The sequence below is a fragment of the Sceloporus occidentalis genome, unplaced genomic scaffold (assembly GCF_023333645.1).
Source record: "Sceloporus occidentalis isolate IW3139 unplaced genomic scaffold, rSceOcc1.0.p SCAF_2, whole genome shotgun sequence".
In the NCBI taxonomy this organism is placed as follows: Eukaryota; Metazoa; Chordata; class Lepidosauria; order Squamata; family Phrynosomatidae; genus Sceloporus; species Sceloporus occidentalis.
In genome coordinates, this window is record NW_028316982.1 from 38,670,958 (window position 1) to 38,690,505 (window position 19,548).

The 19,548-nt window shown below is 39.0% G+C and overlaps 1 protein-coding gene across 5 annotated transcripts in view; it reads left to right on the top strand.

Annotated features, from left to right (window-relative positions):
• Positions 1-19,548, top strand: part of LOC149318178 (E3 ubiquitin-protein ligase TRIP12) — a 140,946-nt gene that overhangs the window by 96,724 nt on the left and 24,674 nt on the right. For 4 of the 5 annotated variants that reach the window (XM_089509148.1, XM_089509152.1, XM_089509149.1 and 1 more), the window contains exons 23-31: positions 3,807-3,981; positions 6,018-6,159; positions 7,158-7,349; positions 7,962-8,113; positions 11,871-12,043; positions 14,050-14,123; positions 14,212-14,411; positions 15,867-15,994; positions 16,164-16,315. In XM_089509148.1, the coding sequence (XP_089365274.1) occupies positions 3,807-3,981; positions 6,018-6,159; positions 7,158-7,349; positions 7,962-8,113; positions 11,871-12,043; positions 14,050-14,123; positions 14,212-14,411; positions 15,867-15,994; positions 16,164-16,315 (1,388 nt within the window). The remainder of the gene's footprint in view (positions 1-3,806; positions 3,982-6,017; positions 6,160-7,157; positions 7,350-7,961; positions 8,114-11,870; positions 12,044-14,049; positions 14,124-14,211; positions 14,412-15,866; positions 15,995-16,163; positions 16,316-19,548) is intronic. The other variant, XM_089509151.1, reaches the window with a different exon arrangement.

Here is a 19,548-nt window from a genome sequence, read left to right on the forward strand (position 1 = left end):
TAACCCAAATAAAACAGTATAAAATTAAGATTTAAAACATTCAAAAGTTAAAACACATAATCTAAAATATCTTTTGTTTTACTTTTATTTTACATAATGATGCCATTGTGTTGTAAGTGGCCTACAGCCAATTATTTGTCCCAACTAGCGTAGACCCATTGAATTCATTGGAAATTTATAAGTCAACATTTATATAAATTCCATTGATTCTACAGTATTGGAAACCAGCAATTGTGTTTAGACCATGATTTCTGAATATTTAGTTACAAAAGTATAATAAAACTAAAGAAATACATGAGAAGTTTAAGTCCAGTTTCTGGAGATTCCTGGGTTATTGTGACACAGCTCCATTAGCTCCTATTTTGCTCTTCCCTTCTGCCATGGACACTAAAAGCTGGGAATGGTTTATTTGGTATGTTGTAAAAACTAGATTCTGGATTGCTGCTACCAAATATGATGGGGTTTATGAACAATCAAGAAATTCTATCTTGTGAATCTGGCTTGTAAAAGAATCACAAGCTAGGCTTTCCATTTCAGAAAACTGACACAGGAATGATTCCTCCACCCCTACATCTTGTAGAAAATTGAAGGTTCTTTGCCTTATACTTGTTGCTCTTAATCTTTTCAGGCTTTCTAGGAATTGCCATATTGGTCACCTAAGCTCCCTAAGGTTGCAGAATTTAGTCCTGTTCAGTAGTCAGTTTGACATCAGTTATCCCCTTATGTATTCTTAAACTTTGATGAATCAGGAAATTAACAGGAAAATATTTTGCAACTTTTATATTAGGTTCTAGTTAACACAGCACAGATAAACATGCTGTTTTCAGCTGTACGATTTACAGAGATCTTGAATCAGTCTAGGCACAATTAGAACTATGTAGCAAAGTGTTATGCCTTCTTTTCTAAGTCCAAAACACACGGCAGACATAATCCAGTTTGTGACTGCTTTAACTGCTCTGGCTCAGTGCTAGGGAATCCTGGGAATGTGGTTTATTGTGCCCCCAAACCTCTCTGACAGAGAAGGCTAAATATCTCACAACACTAAAGTTCTCATAATTCCCTAGCATTAAGCCAAGGCAGTTAAAGCAGTCTCAAACTGGATTTATTCCTGCAGTGTGTTTTGGACCCTAGTGTGTCAGTTTAACCTATACTGGCATTTTGGTTGGGTATTAAATACTGTATTTTCTGGCATATAAGACTACTTTTTAACCCAGGAAAATCTTCTCAAAAGTTGGGGGTCGTCTTATACACCGGGTGTCGTCTTATAGGGCAGGTGCTGAAACTTCTGAGCCGGAATGGAGAATCTGCGGTCTCCACATATGGTGGGGGGAGCTCAAAAACGGCTGCAGCCGCATCCCCACCATATGCAACGATCGTATGAAAGCAGCTACCGCTTTGATAGTTTTGGAGACAGGGAGGGCTGGGCAGGCAGGGAGAGCTGACCAATCCAAGCAGGCTTTGTATACAACAAGGTTTCCTGCTAAGGACCTGCATGTCATTTGAATTAAAATTACCATATTGAAATCAAATCTGATGTTTTTTTAATTTTTATTTGGTGTGTGTTGGAAGAGGGGTAGTCTTATACAGTGAGTATATCCCAAATTCTATATTTTAACTGGAAAAGTTGGGGGTTGTCTTATACGCCCAGTCGTCTTATACACCAGAAAATACGGTAATTACATCAAAAGTTCAGGTTACCTGAACTGAATCAGCAGTTACTTGGTGGCGGCAGCAAAAGTGAACCAGCTTTTCTGAGAGCAAACTTTGGTGCTTTGCTTCTCAGAGACCTTCTGTTTTATACCCTCTTCAGCCTCCAAACAAAAGGGGGATCTGGGATAAAATAGGTTTCATTACTATTCTACCTGTTTCAGCCAATGTATATATTGTTTTTGTTTTGCTTTTTGCTGGCACTAGGTCAGTAACCTTGTACTGTCAGTATTGCCATTATTACAGGTCTATCTCTTTCATCATATCTTTGTTTATACTTAGGCTGGCCTCTTTTCAGAAGCAAACATGCATTTGTTTTCATAACATGCAACTCTGCAGTACGTCTCCAAAAGCTTAAATGAGGCAAACAGATATCTAAAAAGCAGCCTAGCCTATTAGAAAATATGCTAAGGAAAAAAAAAAACCTTCTCCAGTTTGTTTAACTGTAGAGAATTGCAAATGAGCAAACAGGCTTCATGGACCAGCATCCTCCTTACAATAAGTTAATTTTATTGTACCCCACCTTGAGATCTTTAGATAAGAGGATATAAATATATGAATGTATGTATGTAAGATGGCCTAGATACCCTAAAGGCACCAGATCCAGTCTGATCTTGAAAGCTAAGTAGGGTCAGTTCTGGTTTGTAAATACCAGTGCGGTGGGTGGATGTGCCTTCAAGTCACTTGTTCACTTATCATGACTCCATGAATTTCACTGGGTTTTCTTAGGCAAGAGGTAGTTTTGCCAGTTCCTTCCTCTGAAATATAACCTACAGCACCTGGGAATCACAGTCTCCCATTCAAGTACTAATCAGAGCTGTCCCTGCTTAGCTTCTAAGACCAGACAGGATCTGGTACCTTTAGGGTATTTATGCCCTAAATACTCCAGGCAATATTTCAGAGGAAGAAACTGGCAAAACCACTTTGGAATATTCCTAAGAAAACCCTATGAAATTTATGGAGTCACCATAAATTGAGAGGCAGTTTGAAGGTTGCACAGGGTGCTATAAGATCTCTCTACATACTGTTTCTACAGGCTAACACAGCTGTATTTTTTAATTCTACACTCACAAGCATGTATGTTAATGTGACCACAGTGTTAATAATGGTAGGATTAAATGTTTTTAACAAATTGGGCTGGGGTCCTACATTGAATACATGTTGATTAGGTGTTACCAATATGATGAAATAGATATAGGTAGCAGCTTTAAGAGTGTTATATAAATAGCACACAAACTCTAAGGGTCCCAGTGTTTTAAAATCACTTTGAAGATTCATGACATGCTATGACTTTTATTCTGTAATTGTTGTTGTGTGCCTTCTGGTAGTTTCTGACTTATTGCAACCCTAAGGCAACCCTATCATGGGATTTTTTGGGGGGCTGAGATATGTGACTTGCTCAAGAGGATGAAACGTCTTGACGCGTGGGAAGTGCAGACTGTAGTGGAGTCTCAGTTATTGGGTGGTCCCATATTGGGAGAAAAGCAGGATATACAATTTTTTGTTGTTGTGTGCTTTCAAGTCGTTTCTGACTTACAGCAACCCTAAGGTGAACATAACATGGGGTTTTCATGGCAAGATTTGTTCAGAGGATGTTTGCCATTGTTGCCTGCCCCTGCGGCTGGAGCATGGACTTGCCCAAGGTTACCCAGCAGTTTCACAGCCAAGCAGGGTATCGAACCCTGATCTCCAGAGTTGTACTTCAGTGCTCAAACCCCACTGCACCACGTTGGCTCATTCTATAATTAGGAGCTATAATTGTTTATAACAGAGCATACATGTGAAAAAAATATCAGAATATTGATGTCAGTCAATTTCAACTCTGAATGGTAAATTTTGAGACTAGTGATAGGGAAAAATGTGTTTTGCATTTTAATTGGAACTACCCTAATGAGAGAGAAAAATGAAAACCAGCATTCACCAACTGTCAATAATTCTGTTTATATGCATTGTTATTTTTTAGATTGTACACCACTGGCAGGTTTTATTATTCTTATCGGTTTTATTTATTCTGTGTACAGCGCTATGCACATTTACAGTGCTTTATAAATAAAATGTAATAATAATAATAATTTTGTTCTGTATCGTTTTTCCAAAAGCAAAAAGCCCTACAGCTACTCAGTCACCCAAATCTTCTTTCTTGGCAAGTTTGAATCCTAAAACATGGGGAAGATTAAGCACACAGTCCAATAGCAACAGTATTGAACCAGCTCGTACAGCCGGTGTGAGTGGTCTGGCAAGGGCTGCTTCAAAAGACACGATATCAAACAACAGGTATGATCATGTATAAATCCAGCTATGCTGAACTGAATGTTACCGACCTTAAAGTGTGTAGATCTTTTGACATAAATATTTGGACTTTTTTATGGCAGCCAAGCTTGAAGGTTTATTGATGAGACAGGAGAATAAACAGTTCCTAGTATGAGCAGAATGGGCATGTAGTCAATTTGATTAATTATAAAATCATACAGTTGTAGAGCTAAAAGGTATTCTATAGGTTATGTAGTCCAGCTACTCCCTCTGAAAGTCCACAGCTATACACCTTCTCTGAGAAATGGTCATCCCACATCTGTTTAAAAACCTCCAACAAAGGAAAGCATACTGGGAGTTCTTACAATCGGGGAATTCTTTCTAATATAGTGCACCCACATTTTACACGGGCGCGCCATACGCGGCTTTCAGCACATGCTGAAAGCCACACTGGAAGAGCCCATTGCACGCTCCAGAAGAAATAATGGGGCATGCGCCCATGGCGCGCATGCTGCCGCACACCATGGGTGCAAGCCCCATTACTTCCTATGGGGCTTCAGCATACGCTGATTTCCTCTTATGCGGAGGGATCCGGAACGGATCCCCGCGTAAAGGGAGGGTGCACTGTATTTAATCAGAGTCTCTTTTCTTGTAATTTGAATTCGTTGGTTCAGGTCTTGCTAGCTGGAACAGCAGAAAAGAAATGTGCTTTATCTTCCACATTCTTTTAAACATTTGGAGATATCTGTCATATAATCTCTTAAACTTTACCAGGCTGAATATAGTCCCACAGCCATGCCTCTTAGGGGCTGTTTTGCGGATCCTGTATTACATTCATTGTTTCTCTTTAGACATGTGCTACCTTGTTAATATCCCTGTTAATAAGGAATTCCAGGCACATAGGTGAAAAGCAGAGAAGAAACTGTTGAAATCATAGTAAGATAAACCTGAAATAGGATTGTTGTGACTATTGTGGGAAGAGAAATCTCTTAACTGCTCAGGTGAACTACCGTATATACTCATGTACAGGTCGACCCCATGTATAAGTCAAGGGCGGGTTTTGGGGACAAAATTTTTGATTTTGATATGACCCTTGGATAAGTCGAGGGTACAACTTAGGGGCATTTATCAAAGGATGTAAATGACAAAGCCCCCCACATGCATGCATGCTCTCCTTGCAAAATGCTATCAGGGCAGTTTCCTTCCTCCCTGGGAAAGAGGGAGATATGGGCTCTTTCCCTCCTTTCCCAAAGAGCAGGGAAACAGCCCCAATTGCTTTTTGTAGGCATGTGCATGTGTATATGTCTTCCTCTTTACCAGGGAGCAGAGAAAGAACCCTGATTGCATTTTGCAAGGCTGCGTGTCTTCCTCTTTCTCTCCTTTTCCAGGGAGGAGGGGAAAAAAGCAATGGAGGCTCTTTTCCTGCTCCCTGGGGAAAAGTGAAACATTCATGCGCGCGCACACACACACACACACACACACACACACTCCTTGCAAAAAGCAATGGGGCTCTTTCCCTACTCGCTGGAAAAGGAGTTAAAGAGGAAGACATACAGATACATTCTCTCCTTGCAAAAAGCAATCAGGGCTCTTTCCCGCTTCCCTGAGAAAAAGGGAGACACGCGCGCACACGCACACACACTCTCTCCTTGCAAAAAGCAATGGGGCTCTTTCCCTCCTCCCTGGGAAAGAGGGAGACAACTCACACGTGAGCGCCTTGCAAAACCAATCGGGGCTGTTTCCATCTTCCCTGGGAAAGGAGGAACACTCACAAACTGTTCTTGGCTGAGCAGCAGCTGCGGAGGTAAGGGGAATGGTGTGTTGGGCAGAACTTCTTTCTCAGCCCTATTACTGTATTGACCCTTATATAAGCCTACCCAGAATTTTGGGGTCAGGTTTTTTGCATAAATTTTTCGACTTATAGACGAGTATATACAGTACCTCTCAAATGCTATGAATTGTCTGCATTATTATCGTTATGTATTCAAATATTGTGCATGACAGTTGTACATATACAAAGATGTTGGGTGCTTAATATATTAACTGTGCATTTTTTCTAGAGAGAAAATTAAGGGTTGGATTAAAGAGCAAGCTCACAAATTTGTAGAGCGTTATTTTAGCTCTGAGAACATGGATGGAAGTAACCCTGCACTGAATGTGCTACAGAGACTTTGTGCTGCAACTGAACAACTCAACCTTCAGGTTAGGATATAGTTTTAATCTGTTTTGGAATTTCAAGCGCCCCCCCCCCCCCTTCCAGAGAAATGACATTGAGTTAATTACAGCTAAAAATGTATAAGTGAATGTTGCAAGTTTCTTCTTTTCTTATATTTTAAACAAAAATGTTTATTATAGCTAGGTGTCAAAGGGAATCCATTTTCATAGTTGTTGATTTTAAATTAGTGATTGTAATGCACTCTCCTATTCGCTGTTATACTGACTGTATGAAAGGATATAGTAGTTTGTTGATACAATCTTCAAATATATTTGTAAACAAACTATTGAGTTAGGATACAGTTAAAACTACACTGCCTTTTTGTTACAATTAACTTCATAACTCAACTGAATTAGTAAATTTCAAATATTGTCACTTAAAGACAGTAAACTGTATGAAAATTAAGGCTACAGTCCTTAGTGTGGATATAATGCCACACAAACATACATGCATAGTAAAACCAGATTATCACATTACTCACATGAAGTGGGAGTTCATTGAAAATACATGAGAAATTGCTTTCATATTCATAGTATACATTCTCTTTGCATGTGATGCACTGTATGAGTATGCTATCATGTAACAGTGTTTCAGAATTGGTTCTTTGGTGCAGATTTGGTTATGTTGTGTAAAAATTCAGTTTAATGGAGGGTATATGCCAAAATCAAGGCTATGTACAGTCAGCCCTCCATATGCACGGATTCTTTATCCATGGATTCAAGTACCCAGGGTTCGAACATGTTTTTTTATAAATATAAATTACAAAAAGGAAGTCTTGATTTTGTCATTTTATATAAGGGACACCATTTTACTGTGCCATTGTAATTATGGGATTTAAACATCCACAGAGTTTGGTATTCCCAGGGGGTCCTGGAACCAAACCCCACTGTATACTATATTTAGCTTTACTTTTGTATCATGATTTTTCTACATGTGTTCTTGGACTACTGATACTTGTTCCTCATATAGCATCTGTTTATTTCAGGTGGATGGTGGAGTTGAGTGCCTTCTAGAAATCCGTAGTATAGTCTCTGAGTCTGATGTCTCCTCATTTGAGATCCAGCATAGTGGGTTCATGAAACAGCTACTGCTTTATTTGACATCTAATAGTGAAAAAGATGCTGTGAGCAGGGATGTCAGATTGAAAAGATTCCTTCATGTGTTTTTTTCTTCTCCTGTAAGTATTTGTAGCTCCAGTTTTGTAGGGATAATACAATTCTTGTTTCTTTCCCTTCAGTTTATATTCTGATATCATTTATCTACACTTTCAGGAATCTAAGGGAGGTAGTATTAAAGGCATAAGTCACCAGCAACTAGCTATGACTTTCTCCAAAGCTTCACAAGCAGATTACTACAGCATACTTTGAAGATAAATATGACACTGTAAAAAAATGTCATAATGGTATTGTTATGTGCAAACTTTACTGAGGCTTAGACAGAAGTATCATGTTTGTGAAAGTGATTTTTTTGTCATACTGCTACAGTGCTCCTAATGAAATATCTTTGGTGGGCATTCCCCTGAACATTTATAACAGCTTTCCACAGTCTGGTGCTCTCTTGGTATTTTAAAGTACAACTCCATCAGCACTAGCAAGTGCGGGTAATGGACTTGATGACTTAGGATGCTGAGAATTGTAGTTCAGCACATCTGGAAGACCTCAGATTCCAGGAAGTGAAACTAGAGCATACTTGGCTTGTGTGTGTTTGTCAGTATTTGTTCATAGAATTCCTAAATTATCCCTTGGCAAAGCATTTTAACTTCTGAATGATGAAACACAACTTATTTCAGCTTCCTGGAGAAGAACCCCTTGAAAGATTAGAGCCATTAGAAAATGCACCTTTGTTGGCATTGGTCCACAAAATGAATAACTGTCTTAGTCAAATGGAGCAATTCCCAGTTAAAGTCCACGACTTTCCAAGTGGAAATGGAACAGGAAGCAGGTAAGGATTAATGCTCAGGTAAACCCGTACATTTCCTGAATGTTTATAGTACATTGAGGTTTTTTTGCTACTAAAATAGCCCACCAGGTTATGTTTACTGTCCAGTGTACAGTTCACCATAGCCACAGCAGCGCAAAAACCTTTATTAAAGTAGCATTTGACTTCTGTTAAATACTGTAATGCCATACGTAGGTATTTCTAACCTAATAAAAATTGTCTTTATATCTTCACTTCAGCATATAATTGATATAAGCATTTTTAATTATTTTATGTCAACATTGTCCTTGTTTAACATTTTACTACAGACTTCTTGTTTCCAAATACTGTTCAGTGTACAATACAATCTGAAGAATTCTATTCACAACATGGGGCTATATACCCCAGCAGGTCCTCCAGATCCTCCCCCCCCCCCCGGAGGACTAGTTGAGTTTAGCTAATTGAATAAGACCTTGAGGTTCGTTTTTGCCTCAAGTGGTGGTTCTCAACATTTGAGCTTCCAGATGCTTTGGACTTCAATTCCCAGATGTCCCAGTCAGTATGTTCATTGTTCAGGAATGCTGGGAGTTGAAGTCTCAAAAATCTAGAGGACCAAAGGTTGAGAAAAGGATACAGCTAAAAGTTTTTTGTGGATTTTTCAGGCCATGTGGCCATGTTCTAGAAGAGTTTATTCCAGCCACAGATGCTAGCAAAATGTCAGGAATAAACTCTTCTAGAACATGGCCATATAGCCCGAAAAACCCACAAAAAACTATGGATGCTGGCCATGAAAGCCTTTGACTTCACATACAGCTAAAATTTTACATCATACAAAATTTAAAATATACTTAAACTATCAATAGAATTTTATTATATCCGGAGAAGAAAACTAATAAAATCACTGTTTTGCAAAATCAAATCTTTTTTCACCCAGTTGTTCCTTTGGTATTATTTCAGGACAAAAATTACATAATTTGTTTTTAATAATTTGTTTTATTTGTATACCGTTATTCCAAAGATCATAGCGGTGAACAGCAAGTAAGCTAATTAGCAAGTAAGCTAATTTGCCCCCAACAGTCTGGGTCCTCATTTTAGCGACCTCGGAAGGATGCAAGCCTGAGTCGAGCTTGGGCCCTTTTGCTGGTCTTGAACTCGCAACCTTGTGGTTTTGAGTGAATGGCTGCAGTACAGGCATTTAACCACTGCGCCACTTGGGTATTGGGGTAGAAGTGAACAGAGCTTGGCAAGGTGGTTTTCAGGGAACTGTAGTTTGAAAAAGTAGATCTAAGGTCTGGCTGTGAAGTTACTATTCATCAAGCTGACATGTTGGAAGTTTGACTAGCCTGCCTTCCAACTCCTTAATCCATAAAACAGTGATAACATTATTAGGTGCAACCAAGGACTGAAACAGATGGCCCTAACGTCGAGCTGTACACTGGATTGGGGGTCATGGTGTTTAGACACGTCACATCCCCCCAAGCAGGACAGAAACCGCTTTGGTGATTACACACCAGCCAGCTTTTATCCAGCTTGGGGGCATGGCATATAGATGCCACTTGCTCCGGAGCCGGCGAAAAGCCAGCTCCAGCAGCAAAGGGGCACCTTTTTTCCATCCCAAATAGGAGTGAATTTTTCCTGCTCCTATTTGAGGTGGAAGCTGGCTGGATTGGGGCCGTGACGTGCAGTTGCCACAGCCCCTGCCCTGCTTTATCAGGGCCAGCTTTAAGCCACTCTTTCAGGGCCATCTGTTTCAGCCACAAAATGCACATTATACATGTGGCAAGTTTGCAACTTGTATAATGTGCATTTTGGTTGGCCAAATAAAAAGTATCACTTTTATGTGGATTTTGGATAATACTGTACTTTGCTTTATGGCCAACACAGCTGCCCCTGGGTATGCACTTAACTCCCTGCTCACTAGAGGAAATCCATAAAATAGGACTGCTGTTCTAGAATAGTTTTTTTCTTAATACTAATATGCATAATTCATCCAATGTCCATTCTTGTCAAATTAGCTTTTAAATCAGGACATCCTTTTAATGGCTGCTTTCTTCATATACATTTTATTTTCTCAGTTGATCTATGAAACGCTATACAGAATGTGAGGGAAACACATACAGACCCTCTCCCACTTAAATATCAGACCAAAACTCTGGAGTAAGAGTATCTGAAACATAGTATGAGTGTTTCTGGTTTTTCTCCCTTCAGACTACCACTATATTTGTGTAAAAATTGGGTATTTATTCCCTGCTAACTAAAACAAATGCTGTTGTTGAGGTTTAACATGAAAAAAATGTCTTATGTTATGAGGAGATAGGTGGATGCGACAGTCAGGAGCACCTGTTATCAGCTTCGGCTGATACGCCAGCTGCGTCCCTACCTGAGCTGGGGGGACCTAGAAACAGTGGTACATGCTCTGGTAACCTCTCGGTTGGATTTCTGCAGTGCGCTCTACATGGGGCAACCCTTGTACCATACCCGGAAGCTGCAATTAGTGCAGAATATGGCAGCAAGACTGGTCACTAACATACCTAGGACCAGTCATATAACACCGGTCTTAAAAGACCTACATTGGCTGCCTATCCGCTTCCGGGCGCAATACAAGGTGTTGGTTATAACCTATAAAGCCCTAAATGGCTTGGGCCCAGAGTACTTAAAGGACCTCCTCTCTCCGTACAATCCGCCCCGCACACTCAGATCCACCGGGCAGCATCTGTTAAGAGTGCTGGAGGCTAGATTAGTTAACACCACTAGAAGGGCCTTTTCCACCTCGGCCCCCACCCTCTGGAACTCACTGCCCATTGAGCTCTGTTCAGCAACCTCCCTGGCCCAATTTAAGAAGGGGTTGAAAACGTTCTTTTTCAAGCAGGCTTACCCCTGATTCTTTGCCCTGAGAGTCCTCTCCCCCTCTGTTAGTAGCTTGTGATTTGGCACAAGTTCTTTTAGTGTTATTGTACTATTGTATTGCTTTAATTGCACTGTTTTAAATTTGTATTGGATGTATGTTATTATTGCTGTTAACCGCCCTGATGTTTCGAAGGGCGGTATATAAATAAAGTTTTATTATTATTATTATTATTATTATTAATATTTGAGACTATACTGTGATTCCTTTGGATGTCTCAGCAAGAAAAGAATGTGCACTGCTAATTATTGAGAAATGATCGTTTTTAAATGGGTGTTGTTTGTGTTGAAAAGTTTGATCCTGTATCTTTTGACTGCATCTGCATATTTCTGAAGCAGTGGGAAACTGTGTTGCTTTCACACTACATTAATGAAATCAATACAGATATGATTATCACAGAAATAGAGCCATTCTATAATTTGAACAAAATAAATGGAATCCTTTGAGGTAGTTGCAGGTTAGTATCTTATATACACAATTGCAGATGGCCACGAACATCTAGAGTGAGAAACACAGTGGAGTTGTGCAACATGTAATTTACTTCAATTTCAATGACATTACTAAGTGCATCTTTCTCCAGTTTTATTTGGAAATAAGACCCACTCTGTTCAGTGAGGTTTATGCAAAGTAGATATGCAAAGGATTACCACCTTGATCAGCTAAGATGCCTGAGTTGCAACTATTGTAATAATTTTGACATTTCAATCTGTGACATTACATGGTGCCATGTAGACTCTAAAATGCATGCATTCTTAACAATTTAGTATGTAAAGCGAATGCAAAAGACAACACCTATTTCAGTGACTGCTGTGTATTGATTATATACAACTGAAAATAGAATAACTGTAGCAACGTTTTTTCATAAATTATCTTGAGTTTTTCTCTTAACAGAGGATCCCAGGCTTTAAAATTTTTCAACACCCATCAGTTAAAATGCCAATTGCAAAGGCATCCAGACTGTGCTAATGTGAAACAGTGGAAAGGTGGACCTGTGAAGATAGATCCCCTGGCGTTGGTACAAGCCATTGAACGATATCTTGTTGTTAGAGGTACATTTTTCTTGTAGAGCGTGCTGATAGCTTTGTATTTGCATTATCATTTTATGTATATGAATCCAGCTATACAACTTAAATTTTATGGAACACTTCATTAGGAGCTCCTTCCCTTCACTATAATGATTTATAAATAAAATCTAGTTCAATAAACTGCATAGAATTTCAATATACTGAGTCTATATCTTAGAAATATCTTATTGTAGTAGTTCCACATTCTAATATAGATTCACCGGTTCAGTGGTGCAAGCTGAAAGTGTTGTCTGCCCTGTGTAGTTCAGACATTGAACATTAATTTCTGTATTGGCTTGACTATGAACAACTGGTATACCAGCTACCAAGAGAGTCCATGTGGTGTAATGGTTTGGGTGTTGGACTATGACTCTGGAGAACTGGATTTAAATTCCTGTTCAGTCATGGAAACCCACAAGTCATATGCTCTAAACCTCAGGGAAAGGCAGTGACAAACCTCCTCTGAACAAATCTTGCCAAGAAAACCCTGTTATGGGGTAGGCATAAGTCACAAACGACTTGAAGGCACACAACAGCAACACACATTATCAGCTTATTTATTTATTTATAGTATTTATAGCCCACTCTTCAGCCAAAAGGCTGTCAGAGGGGCTTACATTTTTTAAAATTAGACATTTCCCTTCCCTTAGACTTAAGCAAAAATCCTTTCTGTTCAATATCCTTTTCTGCTTAATAATTTTAAAGTAGTTTTACCAGAAGATGATCTTGGACTAGGATTTATTTATTAATTATTTGTTGGCAGGCTAGCACTAGATTCTTAACCCATGGTCTGCTGTCAGTCCTTTTATAGCAATAGCAAGTACATTTCTATACTGCTTATCAATGCTGTTCTCTGTGCTCTGAGGTTGGGTAGGAGAGAACTATCAAACAGCTGTTGACATCACTCTTTGCATGTGTTTGGATTGCTTCAAATTGTGAATATCCTATTGCACTACATAAAAATCACAGTAATCATCCTCCTTATCTTAAAGGTGTTATTAGTATAACATATCTATGCATGTATAATAAAAGTTTCCTATCAGTATTTTTATAATAGCAATAGATCTGGTAATCTGGTCTAATCTAAATATCTAAATTGCAGGCAAAGTGGTGTAGATTGCTTGAGTATTCAGGGAAAGAAATGATAAAATTTGTTATAGGATTTTGGAGGTTCTTAGAAACCAGTTTGTATTTGAAGCACTGGCGTCATTTGATTATATAATTAAACTTCAGTTTAGCATTATGTGCTCAGTTCTCAGGTTCATGCATTGTTTTCTTTCTCCCTCCCTCCCTCTCTCTCTCTCTCTCTGGTGGAGAGGGAAAATAAAACAAGTTGAGGTGATTGTTTTTGTTACTTTTTTATTTAAATGAAGATAGTGTGTCAGTGCAGACTACTTTTGTGTTGGATTTTATTCTGTTGGTCTGTACTTACGATGCTATTAATGCTGCCTGTGTATTGAGCTATATTCTTGGTACAACTCATTCAGAACTGTTCTTAGGTACTGATGTTTCCTGTCTGGAACAAAAGTATGTCATTTGCACTGTCTGTAAATATTTTATAAGCGTAGGGCCCAAACAGACAAGCAGAAAAAGCCAGCTTCTGCACGGCTTGGGGGCATGGCAATTAGATGATGCATGCCCCCAAGGTGTGCTGTGAAGCTGTGCCCAGGCTGTGGAAAGCCAGCCCAAAAGAACATTTCCCCCCTGCTCCATTTGGGCCCACACTGGAGGGCGCACTTGGGCTTGCAGCATATGGTTGCTGCAGTCCTAAGGCATCTTGGATGGGGGTGGCTTCAGGTCGCCCCTTCGTGCTGGTCTGTTTTCCCCCATACTTTATCCTAATGATAATAATATTTTGTCACTCTTTTGTAGTTTTTTGTGGGTTTTTTGGGCTATGTGGCCATGTTCTAGCAGAGTTTCTTTCTGACGTTTCGCCAGCATCTGTGGCTGGCATCTTCGACTTTACATTGTCACTCTTTTGTCTGTTTTAGGCTATGGCAGAGTGCGAGAAGATGATGAAGACAGTGATGATGATGGATCAGATGAGGAAATAGATGAATCTTTGGTGAGGTGCTACTCAGTAGTAATCTCTCTGCATTGAAATTTGAAGAGTTGCTGTTAATTCGGTTTTTATTCTCCCCTTCTCTGTGTAGGCCGCTCAGTTCTTAAATTCAGGGAATGTGAGGCACAGGCTTCAATTCTACATTGGAGATCATCTTCTGCCATACAACATGACAGTTTATCAAGCAGTCAGACAGTTCAGTTTGCAAGCTGAAGAGGAAAGGGAGTCCACTGATGATGAAAGTAATCCATTGGGAAGGGCTGGCATTTGGACTAAAACTCATACTATTTGGTAAGTCAATAAGAGTGGGGCAAGTATTAATGTTCATTTAAGTATTACAAAAATATAGTGGTGTTTAACTTACTGAACTCAAACCTCTTTTTAATTGTTGATGTGTTATTTGACAGGCTGAGTTGAAGACAGGTGCATGCACACAGTTTTTACTGTATATATACTCATGTATAAGTCTAGAAATTTTAGTTTAAAAAAAATGACCCAAAAAAACTTGGGTCAACTTATCCATGGGTCAATGTAAGTACTTCACTTTAATTCATGTGTGTGTGTGTATATGTGTGTGTGTGTATATATATATAGTAGAGAGAGGGGGGGCATCCCCTTTCTCTGAACAGAGTGGTAAAAGGCGAGAGCTTAGTCCATCCTGGGAGCACAAAAAGAAGCATGAATCTCCTCTGCTCTCTCATCCATCCAGCCTTTAATATGAATACAATTAATTATGCCTGCCGGAATTGTGTAAGTTCTTTGGCATCATTTTCCTTTGCATCACCCTTTACATGCTTTGTTACATGCCCCTAAGTTTAACCCTCGACTTATCCACGGGTCAGATCAAAATCCATAATTTTGGCATCGAAACCTACCCTCAACTTATACATGAGGTCGACATATAGTCGAGTATATACAGTAATTTCTGTTTTACAGAGTTATATGCTATCTTATAAATGCTATTTAGCTTTCTTAATTACTAGAAATAGAGAAATGAAGATTATTTTCAAGGAAGTACTACAACAATCCTATGTGTCAATTGTGTGTCAATGTTTGGAAAGAAAATAGGTTTTGCTACACTTCATCAGGAGGCTAAATAGTGGGTGCACTCAAGTTATATTTGCTAATAAAAGAAGATGAGGAGACTGCTTAAGCCTTTTCAGAAAATAATGGGTTTGAACCATAATGATAACTTCACTGTGAAGTGAAGTATTTACTGGTAAGGCTGGAAAGGTGGATTTTGTATATATGACATGTCCCTATAGATATGTTCATTTATACATATATTGAAGTGTGGGTGGGGTCTCTGTGCCTCCTCCTGATAATATTGAGAGTAACCAGATAGAGAGATGTCTGATTGAAACCCTGAGGATCAAATTACAGTCTATATTATAGATCTCCAATTGGTATGCTTTTTGTAGATGGAGGAGAGAAAATACAGGAGTTGGATTAATTTTTCCCTGTAAGGGATAGCACAAGAAGACAAAGTAACTTGATCTCTGCTGTGTCAAACACTTTGTGTTGGGAAGAGTTGAGAGAGCAGTGGGTGGATTTCCTGTGTAATGTGTAGTTTGGTTCATAGTCTTCCCCTACAAGTTTTCCTTTTAAAATTTTATGAGTATGTATTTAGTATGGAATTTGACATACCCTTTTGCTTTCTTTCTGATTTGTCACAAGGAAGAACTATTGCTCTTGTACTAGATTCTACTTTCAGGTGCATTAGTCACAGTAAAATATTGCTTTCAGGTACAAGCCGGTACGAGAAGATGAAGATAGCAATAAAGAGTGTGTTGGTGGTAAAAGAGGAAGGGCACAGACTGCCCCTACAAAAACATCCCCTAGAAATGCAAAAAAACACGATGAATTGTGGCATGGTAAGTGTTTCATTCATTTGCAACTGTGGAGCAAAGACTGCATACTTTTTCAAGTAAAGTATTTTATTGCACTTCATTAACATTTCTCCTGTAAACTAGCATTCTTTAACATTAATAAAATGAAAATATCTCAAATCATTTATTTCTGGTGTAACCTTTCTGTTTTTAGATGGTATATGTCCATCCATCTCAAATCCTTTGGAAGTTTATCTTATATCTTCGCCGCCTGAAAATATAACTTTTGAAGACCCTTCGTTAGATGTTGTTATTCTTTTGAGAGTTTTACATGCTATCAGTCGTTACTGGTATTACCTGTATGATGTGAGTACACATTTTACTGCTGCATTGTAAGCTATACTGATCTTTGGTTAGGTTTCCCTGCATAACAGCGTTCAGCTGACACAAGGTGAATTGATGCACTTTAAACACATTTTCCTTGTCCATTGAAGTTTAGTGGTGGTATATAACTTCTTCTTCGTGGTTTCTGTGAATACACACAAATAGGTAATTGTGCGCCCACGCAGGATACTCAATTTGTGTGAATTCACAGATGACCACTCAAAGAACTACAGTTATAGGTAAGCAATCTGTCCTTCCTTAATGTTTGGAACTATGTATCCTTTTCATAAAATCAGTCACATTGTTTCTCCATAAACTGACCTCAACTGAATTAAAAAGAGTATTAATACAGAACTTCAATTCCTATGAATGTTGCCTAGTAGTACAGAACTTGTATTTGTTCAAGACTATTTCAAATGTTAGAAGTTACTTGGTTTAGTATCATAGGCTGACATATCTCACTTAACACTCTTTTTTTAAAAAAAAAAATTCCATCTATTATTTCATCAGATCTTACTTAGCAGTAATGAGCTTACAGCTAAAAACCACAAAGAGTCCAAAATGTTGTACAACATGAAGAACAAACATAGTCTAAAGATACACACAGACTCCAGTTAATTTAAAAGGAACAGACATAAAACCTATAAAAGCAGCCATTAAAATTGCACACTAAAATGGGAGGGCCATTTTTGCTTCCCACTTTTACTTATGCACCTCATTGGATTGGATCCAGGATGTGTTTTCCTAGCACTGAAGGGCTGAGGTCACTGAAGGTGCCTCTGCCTAATTTTATATCTAACTTGATGTTAAGTACATAAGAGCCCTGTTGTATCAGAGTAAGGTACCATCTAATCTAGCATCCTCTTTCTGACAATGGTTAACCTGATACTTCCAGGTGTTCTACAAGAAAAGATCAAGTCTTCTGAAATAACTTACGTTTCAGAAACTGATATTCAGAAGGCAAACTCCTCAGTATAGCTTTTGTTCAGTGGTTACAGCATATAGCTGATTATTAAGCTATTAACTCATCCATAAAAGGATTTTATTTCAATATTTAATACAGTGGAGCCTTGCCTTATACGAGGGATCCGTTCTGGACTCCCCCCCCCCCAACATAAGGTGAATAATGTGTATGCTTGAGCCCAATTCAGTATAATGGGGCTCGTGCTTGCAGCAGGCGCCATTCATTTAATTGCTGTGTGGCTTCCTTGTAAACCAAAAGCTGTGCGCCATTCATTTAATTGCCACACGGCTTCTGCGTAAACTGGAAGCCACATATGGAACGGGCACACTGTATTTGACATGTCCTTTCCATGAAACAAAAGGTGATCCGTTATTTCTTAGCTGCTTAACATCAGGTAGCCTTTGATGGTGCTTCAGGCTGTGTGTGGTTAGCAGATGCATTGTCCACATAGTTCAGGTTGATCCTCCAGATGCGCGATTTTAACAGATTGTTTTCTAGCTGAAAATGTTTTGGTAGGCAGGCAGCCTTGAGTCACTGATACTCTGATGTCCTGCCCCACTCCCTTCATGCAGAATGATTGCTTATGTATACCCACAGAGTCAGACAAGTCCCACTAGCTTAATATTGTGTATTCTGACTAGTAGCAGATCCATTCTCAGGGGACTGACGGAAAAACCTACAAACAGTGAAATATTCCCTCACACCAGCTTATCAAGGCAGGAGACCAAAATTCCAAAATGTTTAATTTCTGCCTTACCACATTGTTGAGAATTTTTCTCAATTTTTTGCACACAAAAATGTAACTAAAACTAAAACTAATTCAGTGTAAAATAATGGCTAATAGAAAATGGCATCGGCAGGAGACATGACAAAGAAAAAGCAACAAAAACATCAATACTTCTGACTCAGATTCAGATAGGGAAGATTTTCATGCCCCATCAGATAAAAAGAAAAGTTACCAGAAGAGGAATGCTCCACTAAAACAGCTCAAATGGTTGCAGGCATGTAAAATACAGAGCAGGAAAGTATAAATAAAAATATTTCTGCCATTCACTTGTGTGCTGAGAGACATACCTTTGATCAGACTTCAGAATCCATTTTAAATAATATTTTCATGTTAAGTGAGAACAAAATGTGGGATATTCTCTTCATCAGTGCTCAGATTGAAAAAAGCACTGGTAGTAAGATCTGAATTAATTTCTTTACGAAAGAATTTTTTTAAAAGGATTAAGAATAGAGAGAAAATAAAAGCAAAAGACCTACCAACACAGTCTCTCCAGAGAGAGAAAGGGAGTTTGATTGAAATAAACTCAGGGCTGGAATAGATCAGCTCTAAAAGCTGGCTTCCCCAAAGATGTTTTGACACCATCTGGCTGCCCAGATGTAGGCAGCTTCATCACACTGGCTGCACGGCATTTATACGCTGCACAGAGCTGGAGCATCAAGAAGCCACAATGGGGCTGCGATAGGATGGGAAAAGCCAGCTTTTTGCCAGCTGAAAAAGGAACAGATCTTTGCTTCTCCTTTTTTGGCTGGCTTCAAGGTGGATTGGGTCCGGAGTTTTGGCTGGCTTCAAGGTGGACTGGGTCCGGCCCCAGGTTTGAGATGGACACTTTACAAACCACATTAGAGAATTTGGAGATTAATGATTACTTATTATGGAAAGATTTCAAGAGGCTTACTTGCATATTCCTATGCATTACAACTGTAGAAAAATGTTAAAACCCAATTACAGCAGCATCCACGACCAATTAAGGACTTTACCTTTCGGCCTGACTTCTGCACCCTGGGTTTTCAACCAAGTATTAGTTCCTTTGACAGCATTTTTGGGACAATGGGATTCAGTTATTCCCCTATATAGATACTACTTTGCTGAAAACTGCTCACAGAGAGAAGGCAATACACGACTATGGTCTGACATTAGTGTTTACAGAATTATGTCTTTTTGATAAATTCCAAAAAGAGTCAGTTGAGAGCCACAAAGATTATAATACATTTGAGGGCAGAGGTAAATGTACAGAAGGGATGTGTCTTCCTTTCCAGGGAGATGAAGTACATTATAAAGGGAGCGATAATGAGACTGAGAAGGGTAAAAATGGTGGACCTAATACATCTGGACAGAGTACTAGGATTAATAGTTTCAACAATACAGCTGGTCCCATTAGCAAGGTTTTGCACAAGGATGTTGCAAGTTTTAATGAGAGGATAATAAGGAAAAAAAACATATCACCTTGGTTATATCAAGGTACAT